The sequence below is a fragment of the Cupressus sempervirens genome, chromosome 6 (assembly GCF_028749045.1).
Source record: "Cupressus sempervirens isolate cs-2001-9-10 chromosome 6, ASM2874904v1, whole genome shotgun sequence".
Lineage (NCBI taxonomy): Eukaryota > Viridiplantae > Streptophyta > Pinopsida > Cupressales > Cupressaceae > Cupressus > Cupressus sempervirens.
The window spans coordinates 209247446-209261664 of record NC_143123.1 but is presented as its reverse complement, the minus strand read 5'-3'; the positions used below and the strand labels follow the sequence as shown (position 1 = coordinate 209261664).

Genomic DNA, 14219 nt, shown 5'->3' with positions numbered 1-14219 from the left:
GTGTACCAGGGGTAGAGTATAGGAATTTGACCAGTCAACACAATCACGTGTCTAGTCAGCTGAGAGTTTGCGAGCAGGAAATTTCTATCGCTTGTGAGCATTTCGATGCTGCTCGTCAATTGTTAGCAATTCATGGATGGGGTTCTCCTGCTAGTGATGAGCAGGGAGGCAGTTATCTTTCCTTGACAGAGATCCACTCTTTATGGGAGGCTATCCAGATTCTAAGACAGAATTATATGCAGTTGGTAGCCGATAGAGATTATCTTATGGAGTGGGGCAGTACAGCATATGACGCATTATTGGTCAAGGAAGATGAGGTGAGTAAGCTTACTCAGCAGCTTGAGGTGACTTCTGAGTTTCTTGAGAGTACACAGTTGGCTTTCGAGGAGTCACAGTTTCATTTAGCTAAGGTGACTGTGGAGTTGGAACGACTTCAGTCTTTACCAGATTCTGTACAGTCACTGACCGTGGTGTCTGGTGATCCGAGGATGTCCATGGTCGAGGTTGATAGAGGCAGTGGAGATGAGGATATATCTATCCATGACACTAGTATTGGCATATTTGGTCCGTTTCCACTGGAGGCAGGTTCAGCTGAGTTGGGCGCTGCAGCTGAGCATTGTGGTATGTTTGACTTGGAGGGCACAAAGACTAGTGATGTTGTTGATTCTACACTCTTGGCTATATCATCCTCTGACTTAGCTGATGATCAGTCACAGTTGGTTGTATCACATCTGCAGGATGAGTCTTTGACTGGGATTGGTTCTTTTTATCGACATTATACTGTAGGATATGTTCATCGGTTTGCTTTTGATCCATGTGTTGAGGAGTTGATGGCAGACAAGTTTGGTCTGGGCTCTCGTTTTTGCTATCTATCGTGTAATGACTATTCACCATCAGCAGTGCATGGGTGTTATGGTTATGAGACAGTACCCGGTGATCTGCAGAGTTGTGTTAATTGCAGTAGGTGTGCAGTGTGGATTCTCTGTATTTGGTGCAGTTTCATGCGGGAGTATTCATCGTTGTTGCATAACTGTATTGTACATTCCACATAGGCTAGTGGGATGTGTTGATGGTATTTACTATGTTAGCAGTTTGGGTTATCTACTCTACTTGGGTTCTGATATTTCGAGAGCTTGTTTCGCATGGGTTCCTGACTTTGGAGTTTGGGTGAGTTGTATTCGCCAATTTGATTATGGATTCCTCTTGATTAATTTTCAGAGGTTGTTGCAGGAGCCTATGTTGACTAACAGCAGTATAGTTCATGACTACATTTGGGATCCAGGTGGATTGATTGGGTTGTTCGACCATTGCTTGGGGACAAGCAATTTTGGGAAGGGCAGACTGTAATGTCCCCTTTTTAGCATTCATAGCATGATGTTGTCATTAGCCTATTTCCCCATGGTCCCGTAGGCTAACCAGGACATTAAAGGGGCTTAGAGGCCATTTGGCGTAGATAGTTTCAGTTGCAGGTCTTTTTGAGGGGTTTTGAGACAACTTTGGGCATACTTACTATTTATAGTAAGTCATTTTGGATATGGTCGGACATCCAATGGCAGCGGTATGTCGATGGTAATTGTTTAAAATTGGCAAGAAGACTTGTTTATCATTGATAAGATTTGTTATGCATTGATAAAGCTATTTTATAAAGTTAAATTTAAATATTTAACTTTATTAATGCATAGACTATAATTTGTAGGAAATATTTAAATTAAAAGAGTCCCCTTTATTTTATAACACATTGGAGACATAAGTTATATAAAGGGAGTGATGTTTTATCCCACATTGAGAAAACGAAAGATTGAGCTCTTGTGAGAACACTATAAAAGAAAGGGAAGAGCATTTTTTTAGTATGCTTAGAAATATCAAAGAAATTGAAAAATTTTCTGGAGATTATGTCTCAATAGTTTGGAGGACGAAATCCCTTCAAGCTGGAAATCTTGACGCCATTGAAAGATATGGTCTTGAGATTCAACATAGTAGCAGTCCGAAAAAAGCGGAACTGAAAAAGCAAGCTAAAAAAGCGGGTACGAAAAAGCAGTCCGAAAAAAGCGAAACTGAAAAAGCAGGCTGAAAAAGCGGGTACGAAAAAGCAGTCCGAAAAAGCAGAACTGAAAAAAGCAGTTTGAAAAAAGAAAAGCAGAAGGGGCAGCATAGAAGGAAATTATTACAGCCATCTACAACCAGGTTCTTTTGTTAGTATTGTTTTTTAGTGTGTTATAAGCTTTCAGCTGTAAGTGTGCATTATACCAGCATTATCATTTTGTAATCCATGTAAATGCCAAAGTCTTGGCCATATTTCATGAGCATTGTAATTTTTATTGCAATTAAGAAGATAATAGTTGCTGGTGTCATTTAAGCAATTTAATATCATTATTTATTAGCTAGTTAGTTTGCATACCAACTGTTTGTAAAAATGTCAGTTGGTTGTAGGTGTTCATTTCTCATGCTTAGATCATATATGTGCACTAAATATTGTCAAAATTAGTAGCACACTCATGTTAGGTCATTGTGTAGTCCATTGTAGTCTTCTAGCACAAGATTCTCATTGATGCAAATTGAAGAAAAAGTCATTTGAAGCTAGCTGAAATACTATATCAGTCATACGTCCCTTGCATGTGAATTGTTTGATGAAATTCCTTAAGCTTTCATCAACATTTTTGAGGGCAGATTTGAGGAGGGCTATTACATAGAATAAAGACTGAAAGCAACATACTAAGCAAAGACTCTGACTTTACTGCCTTTGGAAATGGAATATATTCAATCATGTAATCAATAAACAACAACTACACTCATGTGTTCATCATGCATTTTGATGTACAGCTGCTACAAAAGTGAATATAGCATCTGAACTAGATGAGACACCATCATACTGCAATGAATGATAGAGAACTTCTACGGGCACAAACAAAAAGTTAACAGGTTGAATGCATACATAGACACTCCTGAAAAATTCCACACAAGTAGTTATAAGTTTCTCCCCCAATATTTTAATTCTAGAATTTTTCTTTCCACTTGGGCTCTGTGCCTATAAATTCCATTATAACTAACTAGAGTTATTTGTCTCGCCAAATCATTGTAAACTTTAATATCAACATGTTTTACTTTTTCATTATAAAGTATAAATACACGGTGAAAATTATCTATGTTTAATTAAACAGAAACCTTTTAGAGTTCAGCCAGTAAATTGAATCCTCCTATCCGTAACCAAATGCATCAAAGTTCAGTACCTCTTCCATCATAATTTCTCAGCTAGAAGTATTGCAAAGAGTGGAGAATATCATTCTCCTCAACAAAGTAGCAAAAAAGGGGGAAAAACTAGCAAAAAATCATGAGCTATCTGGGCTCAGACCTATTAGCGCTCCAATCAATTTATTTGTCAATTCGGGCACAACTCCTGAGGCAGCAAATAAGTAATGGCTCATAATTTAATCAAGAATTACAATTTAATCACAAGTTTCTAACTAATCAGGAAACTGTAATATAATTTTAAATCATAACAAGAGAAAAAGTTGCCTGCAATTTTTCTCTATTTTTTTGTGCTTTTTGAATAATATTTAATTTCCTGACGTTTTCTCAGTTTTTCCAATTAAATCCCTGATTATTTGAAATATTGCTATCTTTTTGTTTCCCAAATCAGTCCTGAGAAAGATTTTTGCTACTATGGACTCCTTACCATGATAAATAGCTAAAGTACATACTTTCTATATTAGGTCTTTGAACCAACGATATACCCATTATTACTAAATTCAATAATTATCAAATGCATATTAAATCATTGGTATGCAGATGCATATAAGCTTGTACAAATGTCTACATATAAACAGTCACTTATTAAAATTAAATTTCTAAAATGTACACAAAGTCTAAACAAAGAATAGTCATAATTATATTTATTATCCAATAAACATTCAATGATACTTATACTAAGGAATCAGACGGTTGAATTATTTTGTTTCTTTTCTTTTATATTTCTCTGTCAATGATTGAATGAATGAATGTGGATTTGATGGGGTGACACTTACATAATTGATATTTGAATGATGAATTGATTGATGATGATTTGATTGCTTGTTTATTCACTTTGGTGAATTAATCTTTTCTAATCGATAGATTGTTTGATTCAATCTTTTCTGATTCATAGACTGCTTAATTGTGTGATGCATTGATTAGTGATGATGTATTGGTGTTTGCTCAGAATGATCTCCCCTTTATAATGTACTAGTGAAAAGGTCACCAACGTTCATTAGAATTCAGTCACCACTTTCCATTGTTTCCTTCAAGAACAATATATTATCCTCCCAATTGATCTGTCCTTTTGATGTCATTTCAAATGCAACCTTCTCCTTTTTAATATCTCATTTGAGTGTAAAGAGTCATCCCCTTTCATTTGTTTAATGCCCTTATTAAAGAGTCGCACCTTTGATTATGAAAAGGCACATCTATTTGCTTTCACTCCTTTAATTTTCACCTATCTCTCAATTCTAAAATCTGCACTTATCCCATTTGATATCTGCATATTCTCTTCTTCTAAATCTACATATCTCATTGTGTTCTTCCCTTCTTGATTTTTATTTCAGATCCCTCCTCATACTTCTACTCTAAATCTGCTCTAGATCTCCTCTACTCCCTTTTCTCCCTTCCATTAGATCCTTCTTCCTCTTTATATCTTTTTGTGAGGAAGAGTCGCACTTCTTCACCATGTCTGCCCTTCACAAGACATACCCTTTCATGATTTCCACCCCTCAAAAGGGTCATAACCTTTCATCATTGCTGCCCCTTTGGAAGTTACTTCCTTATTCTCTTGCCCTCCCTTCTTCTTCCTTCCTTAACTCATATGCTCCCCTTTATGTAAATCAGAACTGTCTTATATCTCAGAACAGAACTTACTATGATCCCCTTCTTTCATGCCTTCAACAAATGACTTTCCATCCTATTTATATCTTCATAATGGGAGACTCGCAACCTTTCAAGATAGTTACAATCTTTCATCCTTTGCGCCCTTTGAAAGAGTCACAACCTTTCATAACTGCCACCTTTCAAAAGAGTCACAACCCTTCATCATTCATGTCCTAAAAGAGTCGCCTGTAATATCCCTTTCCGGATATTTTCCCAATAACCGTTGATATAAATGTGCAGTTTTCAAAAGCGAACAGAAAACCAATACTTGATACAATTTCCAGAACTTTAATAGATTTATAACCAGCAGATTTGAATACAAGAAAACTCAAAAAAGTTTGTTTATTTCCTCCAATATTCAAAAATACATATATAAATAAGGAATTAACACAAATAGTTGCCAAGTAATGTTAATGTATTATACAACAGCAGTACAATAACGTGCAACAATCCAAGAATTCCAATTTTATAAACAGAAAATAACAGTCAGATTGGCAATGTAGATGAAACCTATAAGAAGGCTAGGTTTGCATCCAACTTTCGAATGCTTCTTCAAGAATTTGCGTCCTAGAAGAAATAACCAGCAACTATTTCCAGCTCCTAGATTAATATTTGTTTTGAATATTATAATCTTCATATCTTCACATGTGAAGTCTGATGTACCTTTATCACTTTTCCCAATGTGATGCACGCTCTTTTAAGCAATGTGGTATAAAGAACCTTTTTTGTCCTTTAGTCACTTAAGCGAACATAGTACCTTTTTAAAATAAAGTGACAAGTTAAATGAACTTCAAAAGTCGCTTAGTCAATAAACCATATAATCGTCAGGCATTAAAATAACTGACCAAATGAACTCAGATAAGCATGTGCAATAGCTCGTTGGAAAGCTCTCAATGAGATGCTTCCAAAACCAACACTGAGATATCAAGAATATTGAGCTCTAATTACTTACTAAAAATACTAAGCATTCGGACAACCTGCCAAAACTACTCTGATGAGTCTGAAACTAGAAATGTCTAGGTAAAATATCGAATGGAACCCTATAAAGAACCTCCTTGCCCTTGAAACCTAGGCGAAGTGAGCCAGCAACATTGAATTATAATGTCCCAGAAAAAGGGGACATTACAAGGCCTCCCTTCTCAAAGATTGCTTGCCCTCAAGCAATCCGCTCATACCTGCAGAAATCAAATGCCAGGATCCCATACTCGCCTCGAGAATGAGGTTCTACTGCTCAGTCGATGTACCCCGGCATGCATCTTCCCAAACTCAGAATGGTGAAATAGTACAATAGGAATCATTGTGCCAAATAACTGAATGCCAAGATCCCACGTCTCACCCTAAAGGGACACCAACTGCCATGTGCTACTACCCTATGTGCCAATACACTCAATCAGGATGAAAACCTCACTCAATGAGTGACCCTGTGAGTCTCTAGTGTCAACTGAAAATGGGGGCTCAACAATATACCCATATACACCCCAAAATGATAGCAACCAAACTCTCTTCCTGGCTCCCTGACCAAGGCAATACCTAGGGATGCTCCACCCGGATCCCAAGTGAGGACCTGTACGTTGTCTAAGATATCACTGACCAGTTCCTATAATACCTGCACCACTGTACCACTCCTGTAATATTTGTTTCGATGTCAATGATAGATCTGGCCAATTCGACTCCACTGCCATATCACTTTGGTGTAAGTGGAATAGTCCTAATCTCTAGAACTCTGATATGTCAGAAAACTGAAACACACAGATCATAATCATGTGTCTGTGTAGCAATACAGCATAATCCACTAGATGTAAGATACTATTAACACCTGGATCCCCAACTTCCCAAACAATAGGATCCTAGGTAAATGAAAGAGTGGTTGGTGAATCCCCAACATCATAAGTGCTAACACTGCATTCAATACCCTGCTGAAATAAAAATGTAGACACCTCATGTGGAATGTAGAGTAATGTGTGATCTCTCCACTCACTTGCAAATAACTTGTTGACCCTGGAAGGCCAAATAGAATTAGCGAATATATTACCAACATACACAGGCAAATCACTGATTGGGGAAATATACCAACAAGAAAAATCACCAATCAACAAGTAGGCCGTGGCCATCTCATAAGAGCTAGGTGATAAAACTCTGGGCAAGCTGAAGATTCCCTCAGGGCATGCTAAGGATAAATCTGAACTTCCTATTCCACCATAAGTACTCTCGCTTATGTCAAAGTCTTTATAAAAGGATGGTTCACCATTAGCTGAAAACTCTGAATTATCCTCACTTGTTGTATCACTAACCATGTCTTCCTATGAAAATGTACAGCTGCTGTCATAAAAATCAGAATTTTCAGTCTTATCAACTTGCTGATCCATAAAAAAAATTTGACCATAGATAGTCTCAAACGGAAAATACGTGATTGAATCACATTGCTTGCCTTCACATCTACCCACTTTATGAATTCTTTCAATGATTTGCGTAATTTCTTGTGCCCTTGAACCACTGTCATCTTCTTCATAAGTGGCTGCCCCACTTGTTTGATTTTCAGCTTTGTAGATGGAATAATGTGTTAAGCTCAATTGAAGACATAGCTCATCTACCTCACTCTCCTTGTCCCTTTCAAATTTTATTGCTAGATCTCTATCCTTTAATAGTTGCAATTACTCATATTTTATCATCTTCAAAGTTTCAAAAATAGTACGTAAAAGAGGACTTGTGATACCACATGCATTCTCATGCCTCTCTTCTATCACAATCTTCTGTATGAGATCTTCAATCAAATTGGAAGAATCATCCATCCTCCGCAACACTTGGACAATCTTGTCCTCTTTGACCAAAAGCATATCCAATAAGTCAAGGAGTGATAATAGTTTTTGACCATCTCCTTCAAACACAAGTGGGTTGTTCTCCATAGAATTTTCTGATTTTTAATCACTTAGGGAAACAAGGAAACAACATTTTCAGATATATCCTCTATCTCAACATGTGCTAGATCATCTATCCTGCCAACATTGCAGTCCATTTGCTCCTCAATATTTGACATAATTTTCAGCCTAGTATCATCATAAAATTCACCAACGTTGGTGGTTTGGTCAACTCTACTACATAGGCCATTAACCTACTCATCAGAAGGACCAGTGTAAACAGCTCCATAAGATACTTTTGTCTCCCAATTACCTATTAGTATACTTGTGCCATTATTAGTACTACTATCAGGTTGATTGATATCTTCCCTATGCAATTCACTGTAATTGTCCTCTGCAAGGAGATCTCGAGCCAATTCATAGTATTTGTTTCTTATCGTATCCATCTTGTTTTGCAGCTCTAGCTGAAAGTCCACATATTCCATGAAGGGTAATTCTTTCTGAATCTGTGGAAGGAATTTGTTGTACTCATCATATATGTTCATTATTTCAGTCCCCATATCGGATTGAAAATTTTGGGCTAACTGCTGTTGCGATTTAACAATGTCTTTCTTAACCTTTTTGTAGCCATATATTTTCCCCATTTGCAAATTTGTCTACTTGATGTTAACTACAGCCCAACACAAAAATTAACTGGATTGATAGAGGAAGGAAATAACTCTCAAACTACTTAATCTCAGCTTCAATCCATAAAGGACTCTTCCCCATATAGCAGCCTTGGATGTAGGAAAGACCAGTATTACCAGTGTTGAACAAACAAACAATACGCAGCAGAATCTAAACAATGACCCCTGAACCTTTTCGTGCCTAGCGGGGTTCTTTCTTTACATATGAGAGAGCTTCCAAGTAGCTTGCAAATGACCTGCAAATATTTTATTTCTCCAAATTTGTCTCCAACGGAGACTTCATAAATTTTGCGCAGGATGTAGTGAGCTTCCCAAAGTCTATAATGAGCTTCCCCATTTATATATATCTATTTTCTTTCAATAAACACTCTCAATAAAATCAACATAAACCACTAAGTCTGCAAATTTGTTGAGAAAACAACAACGCCTAGAGACTATTAGCAATTGTGTTCCTCTAAGGCCCTTGCATTATGTATAAGAAGTTCTTACCACATTCAAAAGTTGTATCAAACCATAAGATGACTCAGATTGTTGTTTCTTGACTCCCAGCATGGTCATGTTTGAGAAAAGAAAACGCACAATCAGAACTTTAATCACCTTAAATATTAAAGTCACCCATTATTTATAATGATCATTCAACCCTTCTTGCAAAAACATTGTTGTTTTGTCTTCCCCGCACTTTATGAAAACTTAGCCTCACTGTTTGTGTATTTTGAACCAAAATGTCTTCCTGCAATCACATAATAGCAACAACTTTCCTGTGACAATGTGAATATGCAAGACTCGCTAACTCCAATCGATATCTCTACAAATTTAGAAAAAAAGAAGTCTGGCCCGATTTTTATTCTTTGCCCGTTTCACAATATTAGCTTGAATAGCAACACACAATGAGTAGTCCAATTTCTCCTCAATAGTTTTGCACCTCACTTGAATAACTTGACTCTTCATGTAATAGTTCTGCCTTAAAATAATATAAGGAAATCTGCTCTTGGTCTTTTCGTGGAAATAAACAATTGCCAATGTCTTCCGCAACTGAAATTCTACTCAAAACGATTGTTAAGCGCTTCTGAATAAACCAATGTGCAGTCTATTACTGCACCCAGGCGACCATCCGTTATACTTGGAAATGTTCGAGTATCGTGTGTGTCGTGAACAGAGCTTCCTGCATTGTTTATGTTGTCTATTCGGGTTAATACGGCTAGGACATAACCTGCGATCACCTTCCTTATTTCTGCATCACCTTCATGTGTTCCAATCAGTCACTACCATTGAATAAATGTAAACCCTTGTGTCTTTTCTATAAACCTACCCTCCACGGTTCTTGTCTATTGTATGCGACTTGGTATCAATCACTTTGAATGTTGTCTGGTGATAACTGGTCTAGCACGTCTGCAAACATTGGTCGACCATCCCTCTATATTTTTTCTAGTCCACATGCAACGAGAAAGGGCCACGAACTTCAACCCGTGGGTAGGAGTTGGCCACTGGCCACGGTATCCAAAATGATGGCGGTGCTTGTGGATTTACCAACGTATCTACAGTCTGGCATTTGCGTCGCCTCTAATGTCTGAAAAAAACCCTAGACCAACTTCTATTCCATTATGCCGACTATCCGCAGCTCAGCCCAAGAGTGTTATATACGTTTGCTGTTGCTCACGTGACTGCTCATGGTCACTACCAGACCCTTGCTCAGACGCCCGACTAGTGCAACTCGTCTGGCCACCCTTCACGCAAAAAGTACTCCTAGTTGGATTTCTAGCCGCTGCTAGTCTCTGTGCTTCACTCTTCAAAACGTTACGTGTCCAGCTGCCCAGGTATATTCCTTGCGACGTATGAGTGGAGGTGTTACGTTCTTACAAGCTCTACTAGCATTAAGATGTCGTGTAGACAAGGATAGTTTTTTAGACCCTCAGAACTTAGTGCCTAGTTTCAACTGTGGTGAAATTTTGTTCTATCTGCCTATTCAACAATTTTGGCAATTTTCCTTTTACTGTAACCAAGTCATTCACTCCATAAATAAACAATTGCACTTATTTCATTTGCCAATAAACTCTCAATCCAAACACTAATTTACTTATCTGACAGAGTGTCAGACTTCTCTGTTAAATTTGAAAATGTATAATGTTTCATTACAATCCCACAGTAGAGTAGAAAGATTTGTATCACAACCTAGTTCCTCCAATATATTTTCTCATTCCCACAATATTCATTAAGCTTATTCACAGGAGGCCCCACCTGAAGAAACTGATAACTTCATCATAAACAATCTGCAATATTCCCAATAGAATGGCAGGCTCGGTGCTCTGATTTTACTCCATAGGATGGCAGATACTTAGCTCTGATACCACTGTAATATCCCTTTCTGGATATTTTCCCAATAACCCTTGATATAAATGTGCAGTTTTCAAAAGCGAACAAAAAACCAATACTTGATACAATTTCCAGAACTTTAATAGATTTATAACCAGCAGATTTGAATACAAGAAAACTCAGAAAAGTTCGTTTATTTCCTCCAATATTCAGAAATACATACATAAATCAGGACTTAACACAAATAGTTGCCAAGTAATGTTACTGTATTATACAACAGCAATACAATAACGTGCAACAATCTAGGAATTCCAATCTTATAAACAGAAAATAACAGTCAGATTGGCAATGTAGATGAAACCTGTAAGAAGGCTAGGTTTGCGTCCAACCTTCATCCTAGAAGAAATAAACACCAACTATTTCCAGCTCCCAGATTAATATTTGTTTTGAATATTATAATCTTCATATCTTCAAATGTTAAGTCTGATGTACCTTTATCACTTTTCCCAATGTGATGCGCGCTCTTTTAAGCAATGTGGGATAAAGCACCTTTTTTGTCCTTTAGTCACTTAAGTGAACATAGTACCTTTTTAAAATAAAGTGACAAGTTAAATGAACTTTAAAAGTCGCTTAGCCAGTAAACCATATAATCGTCAAGCATTAAAATAACTGACCAAACAAACTCGGATAAGCATGTGCAATAGCTCGTCGAAAAGCTCTAAACGATAAACTTCCAAAACCAACACTGACATATCAAGAATATTGAACTAAGAGTACTTACTAAAAATAGTAAGCATTCGGACAACCTGCCAAAACTGCTCAGATGGGTCTGAAACTGGAAATGTCTAGGTCAAATCTCGAACGGAACCCTGTAAAGAACCTCCTTGCCCCCAAAACCTAGGCGAAGTGAGCCGGCAACACTGAATTATAATGTCCCAGAGAAAGGGGACATTACATCACCATTGTTCTTAGCTACCATCTTTTGAGAGAGTTGCATCCGTTCATCAATTCTTCCATTCCAATAATCATTCCTTAGTTCTCATGATCCCTTCTTTCATCGTTTTCTCATTCTCTCCTTTCAAATGAACTCTCCTCCCTAATATGTATTATGTTTAAAGGGTCACAACTCTTCATTATGTATCCCTTGACCTTTCGTGAACTTAATTAACTTGTAATTATATTAAATTATATTTTATTATAATTTATCTACTTATTTGTATTTATAACAATTATTTATTATTTAATTCCTATTTCAGAAAGGGGGTAGCACATCTTGTCACAATAGGCAAATGCACATCTGTTGGAGCAAATGCAACCTACTAAAGGGGGGCAAACGTGTCCTATATAAGGCAAATTTAAGCAACATGGTGTGGAATTTACCATTTTCCCAACCATTTATTTTTTGTTGCACATTAATCTTCCTCACTCCCTCCCAAAAACAGTTAAGAGCTTCTTTCTCTGAAACTCTAAAACAGCTGAGCTCTATCTCTCTCCCCCCCCTTCAGTAAAACCTTCGATCTTGTGAGCGATCTTCCTTTTTTTCTTGGAAGACCTTGATATGCTTCACCATTAGCTAGAAGCTTGGAAAGATAGAATGTATTCTTATATAGCTTTGGTGCTTGGAAATAACTTCTGAAGTCTAATGATCTCTATCCTAAACCTAGTAGCTAGTAAGCATAAATATTTTCTTTGAATTATTAAATGAATTTGAAGAATGTGGTTATGCTTGTTTGTTTCCATTAAGGGTTATTTGCATCTTCTTTCTTTTAGATTTGTGCATCTTGTTGATTGATAGTAAGTACACTGTCATCAATATCGGTTCACTTGTGTAGTTGTGCATTGTTGTCTTATGCTATGGTTCGATGTCATTTATATCCCAACATTATTGTTCAATAAGTGTGCATTGCGGCAGCTTTATATTGCATTAGTTACTATGGAAACTTGTTGTTTTGACCTGTTAATGTCCTTAGTAAATTTTTGGGCGTTAAAAATTATAAATGTACATTAATTAAATATGGGCAAAGCACATTCTACTCTTCTAGATGTTTCTACTACCTCAAAAAGTATCTTCCATTTGTTCTCAATAAATGTTTCGACTCCAAATTCCTGATATTTTTTATTTTTAGTGGATAAGCCTATGATCATCAGTGCCCAAAATGTTAGCCTTCTTACTTCAAGTCAAGAATTGAGGAGCATCAATGTTACTGAATTGAATTCAAAGTATATCTTTGCGCCAATTGTTTTTCTCCACATGCCATTACTTGTCAAGAATTGAGAAGTATCCGTGTTAGTGAACAGAACTCATAGCATATTTGCACCAATTGTTTTTCTTCTTCTACCATCTATTTCTAAATTATGGGAAGTTCTTATAGAACATTCCCGAAAAGTACCCTTCGTACTTTACCCTAACCGTTGTTCCTATTGTACAAGAACTATAAGGATAATTACTGCATTCTAAAGAATGTTTGCCGAGCAAAAGAGAGAGTGATATGAAAAGACACAAGTATAAGAGAGTTCACAAACACAGAGAAAAGTAAAACAGAAATTAATTGAGAGGGTTCACCTGGTGTAAATGAGAGCAATAACTAACAGCTCCGCAAAGCCCACAGCGTATATATGCGGGACCTGTGCATGCTACTCCCATGCCTTTTCCTGCACATTCCTTTGCTGGTAACTTCGTCCCCATTTTCATTCAATCCACTTCGTTTGTCTGCAAAACTTTGTTGAGGACAATCATGTAGGGAAATTGCGTTGGAGAATTTAAAGCTTTCGCAGTTCAATATGATTCACTCTCCTTTTCAGACTCCGATAGTGGCTATTGAGTTCAATTGCATGTAATCGTGGTATCAACGGTACCTCCTTTTACTGACAAACGAAAAAATTTACCTGTTTTACCCACAAATAAGGTGACGTTTACTTACACAATTAATCAAAATTAATTAATTTTTTTACAAAAACAAAACATATCTTAACACTTTTATTTGTGGTATTGAATTTTTTTTAAAAAGTCAATGGGCCATCAGTCTAGTGATGAAGTTGAAATATTCTTAAAGAATCTATTAGAAAACTCGTCCTCCTTAAAATGTCCTTAAAGATCATTTTACCATCTTTTGTAATTAGACTTTTGAGACTTTAACATTGTTTTATATTTCTTCTCATTTTGTAGTTTTGCATAAGTACAATTTTGTTGGATTCACAAAAGCTATGAAATAGTGAAGGCATCACAGTTCACAGAAGATGTATGTAATTTGAAACTAGAATCAAGTGAAAAAGTGACTTGTCGACCTTTTTCAAAAGCATATCACTGGTGGAAAAGGGTTTGTGGTAAAATAGAGGAAAAATTTAAGTTGATCACTATTTCGTAGGATGTCAAGTATAATATGAATAGAGAAGTTGTAATTTAGAGATAAAGATTAAATATAATTGTTGTTTCACAAACTTCAAAGTACAAGGGATGTTAGATAACTATGAA

The 14219-nt window shown here is 36.6% G+C and overlaps 1 protein-coding gene across 2 annotated transcripts in view; it reads right to left on the bottom strand.

The window, feature by feature from the left end:
* LOC149551985 (zinc ion binding protein) overlaps positions 1-13621 on the bottom strand; it is a 254443-nt gene extending 240822 nt beyond the window's left edge. The window contains exon 1 of one of the 2 annotated variants that reach the window (XM_089787477.1): positions 13311-13621. In XM_089787477.1, coding sequence (XP_089643603.1) covers positions 13311-13439 — 129 coding nt within the window. In that variant the 5' untranslated portion in view covers positions 13440-13621. The remainder of the gene's footprint in view (positions 1-13310) is intronic. The other variant, XM_089787478.1, reaches the window with a different exon arrangement.
* Positions 13622-14219: the final 598 nt, after the last annotated feature.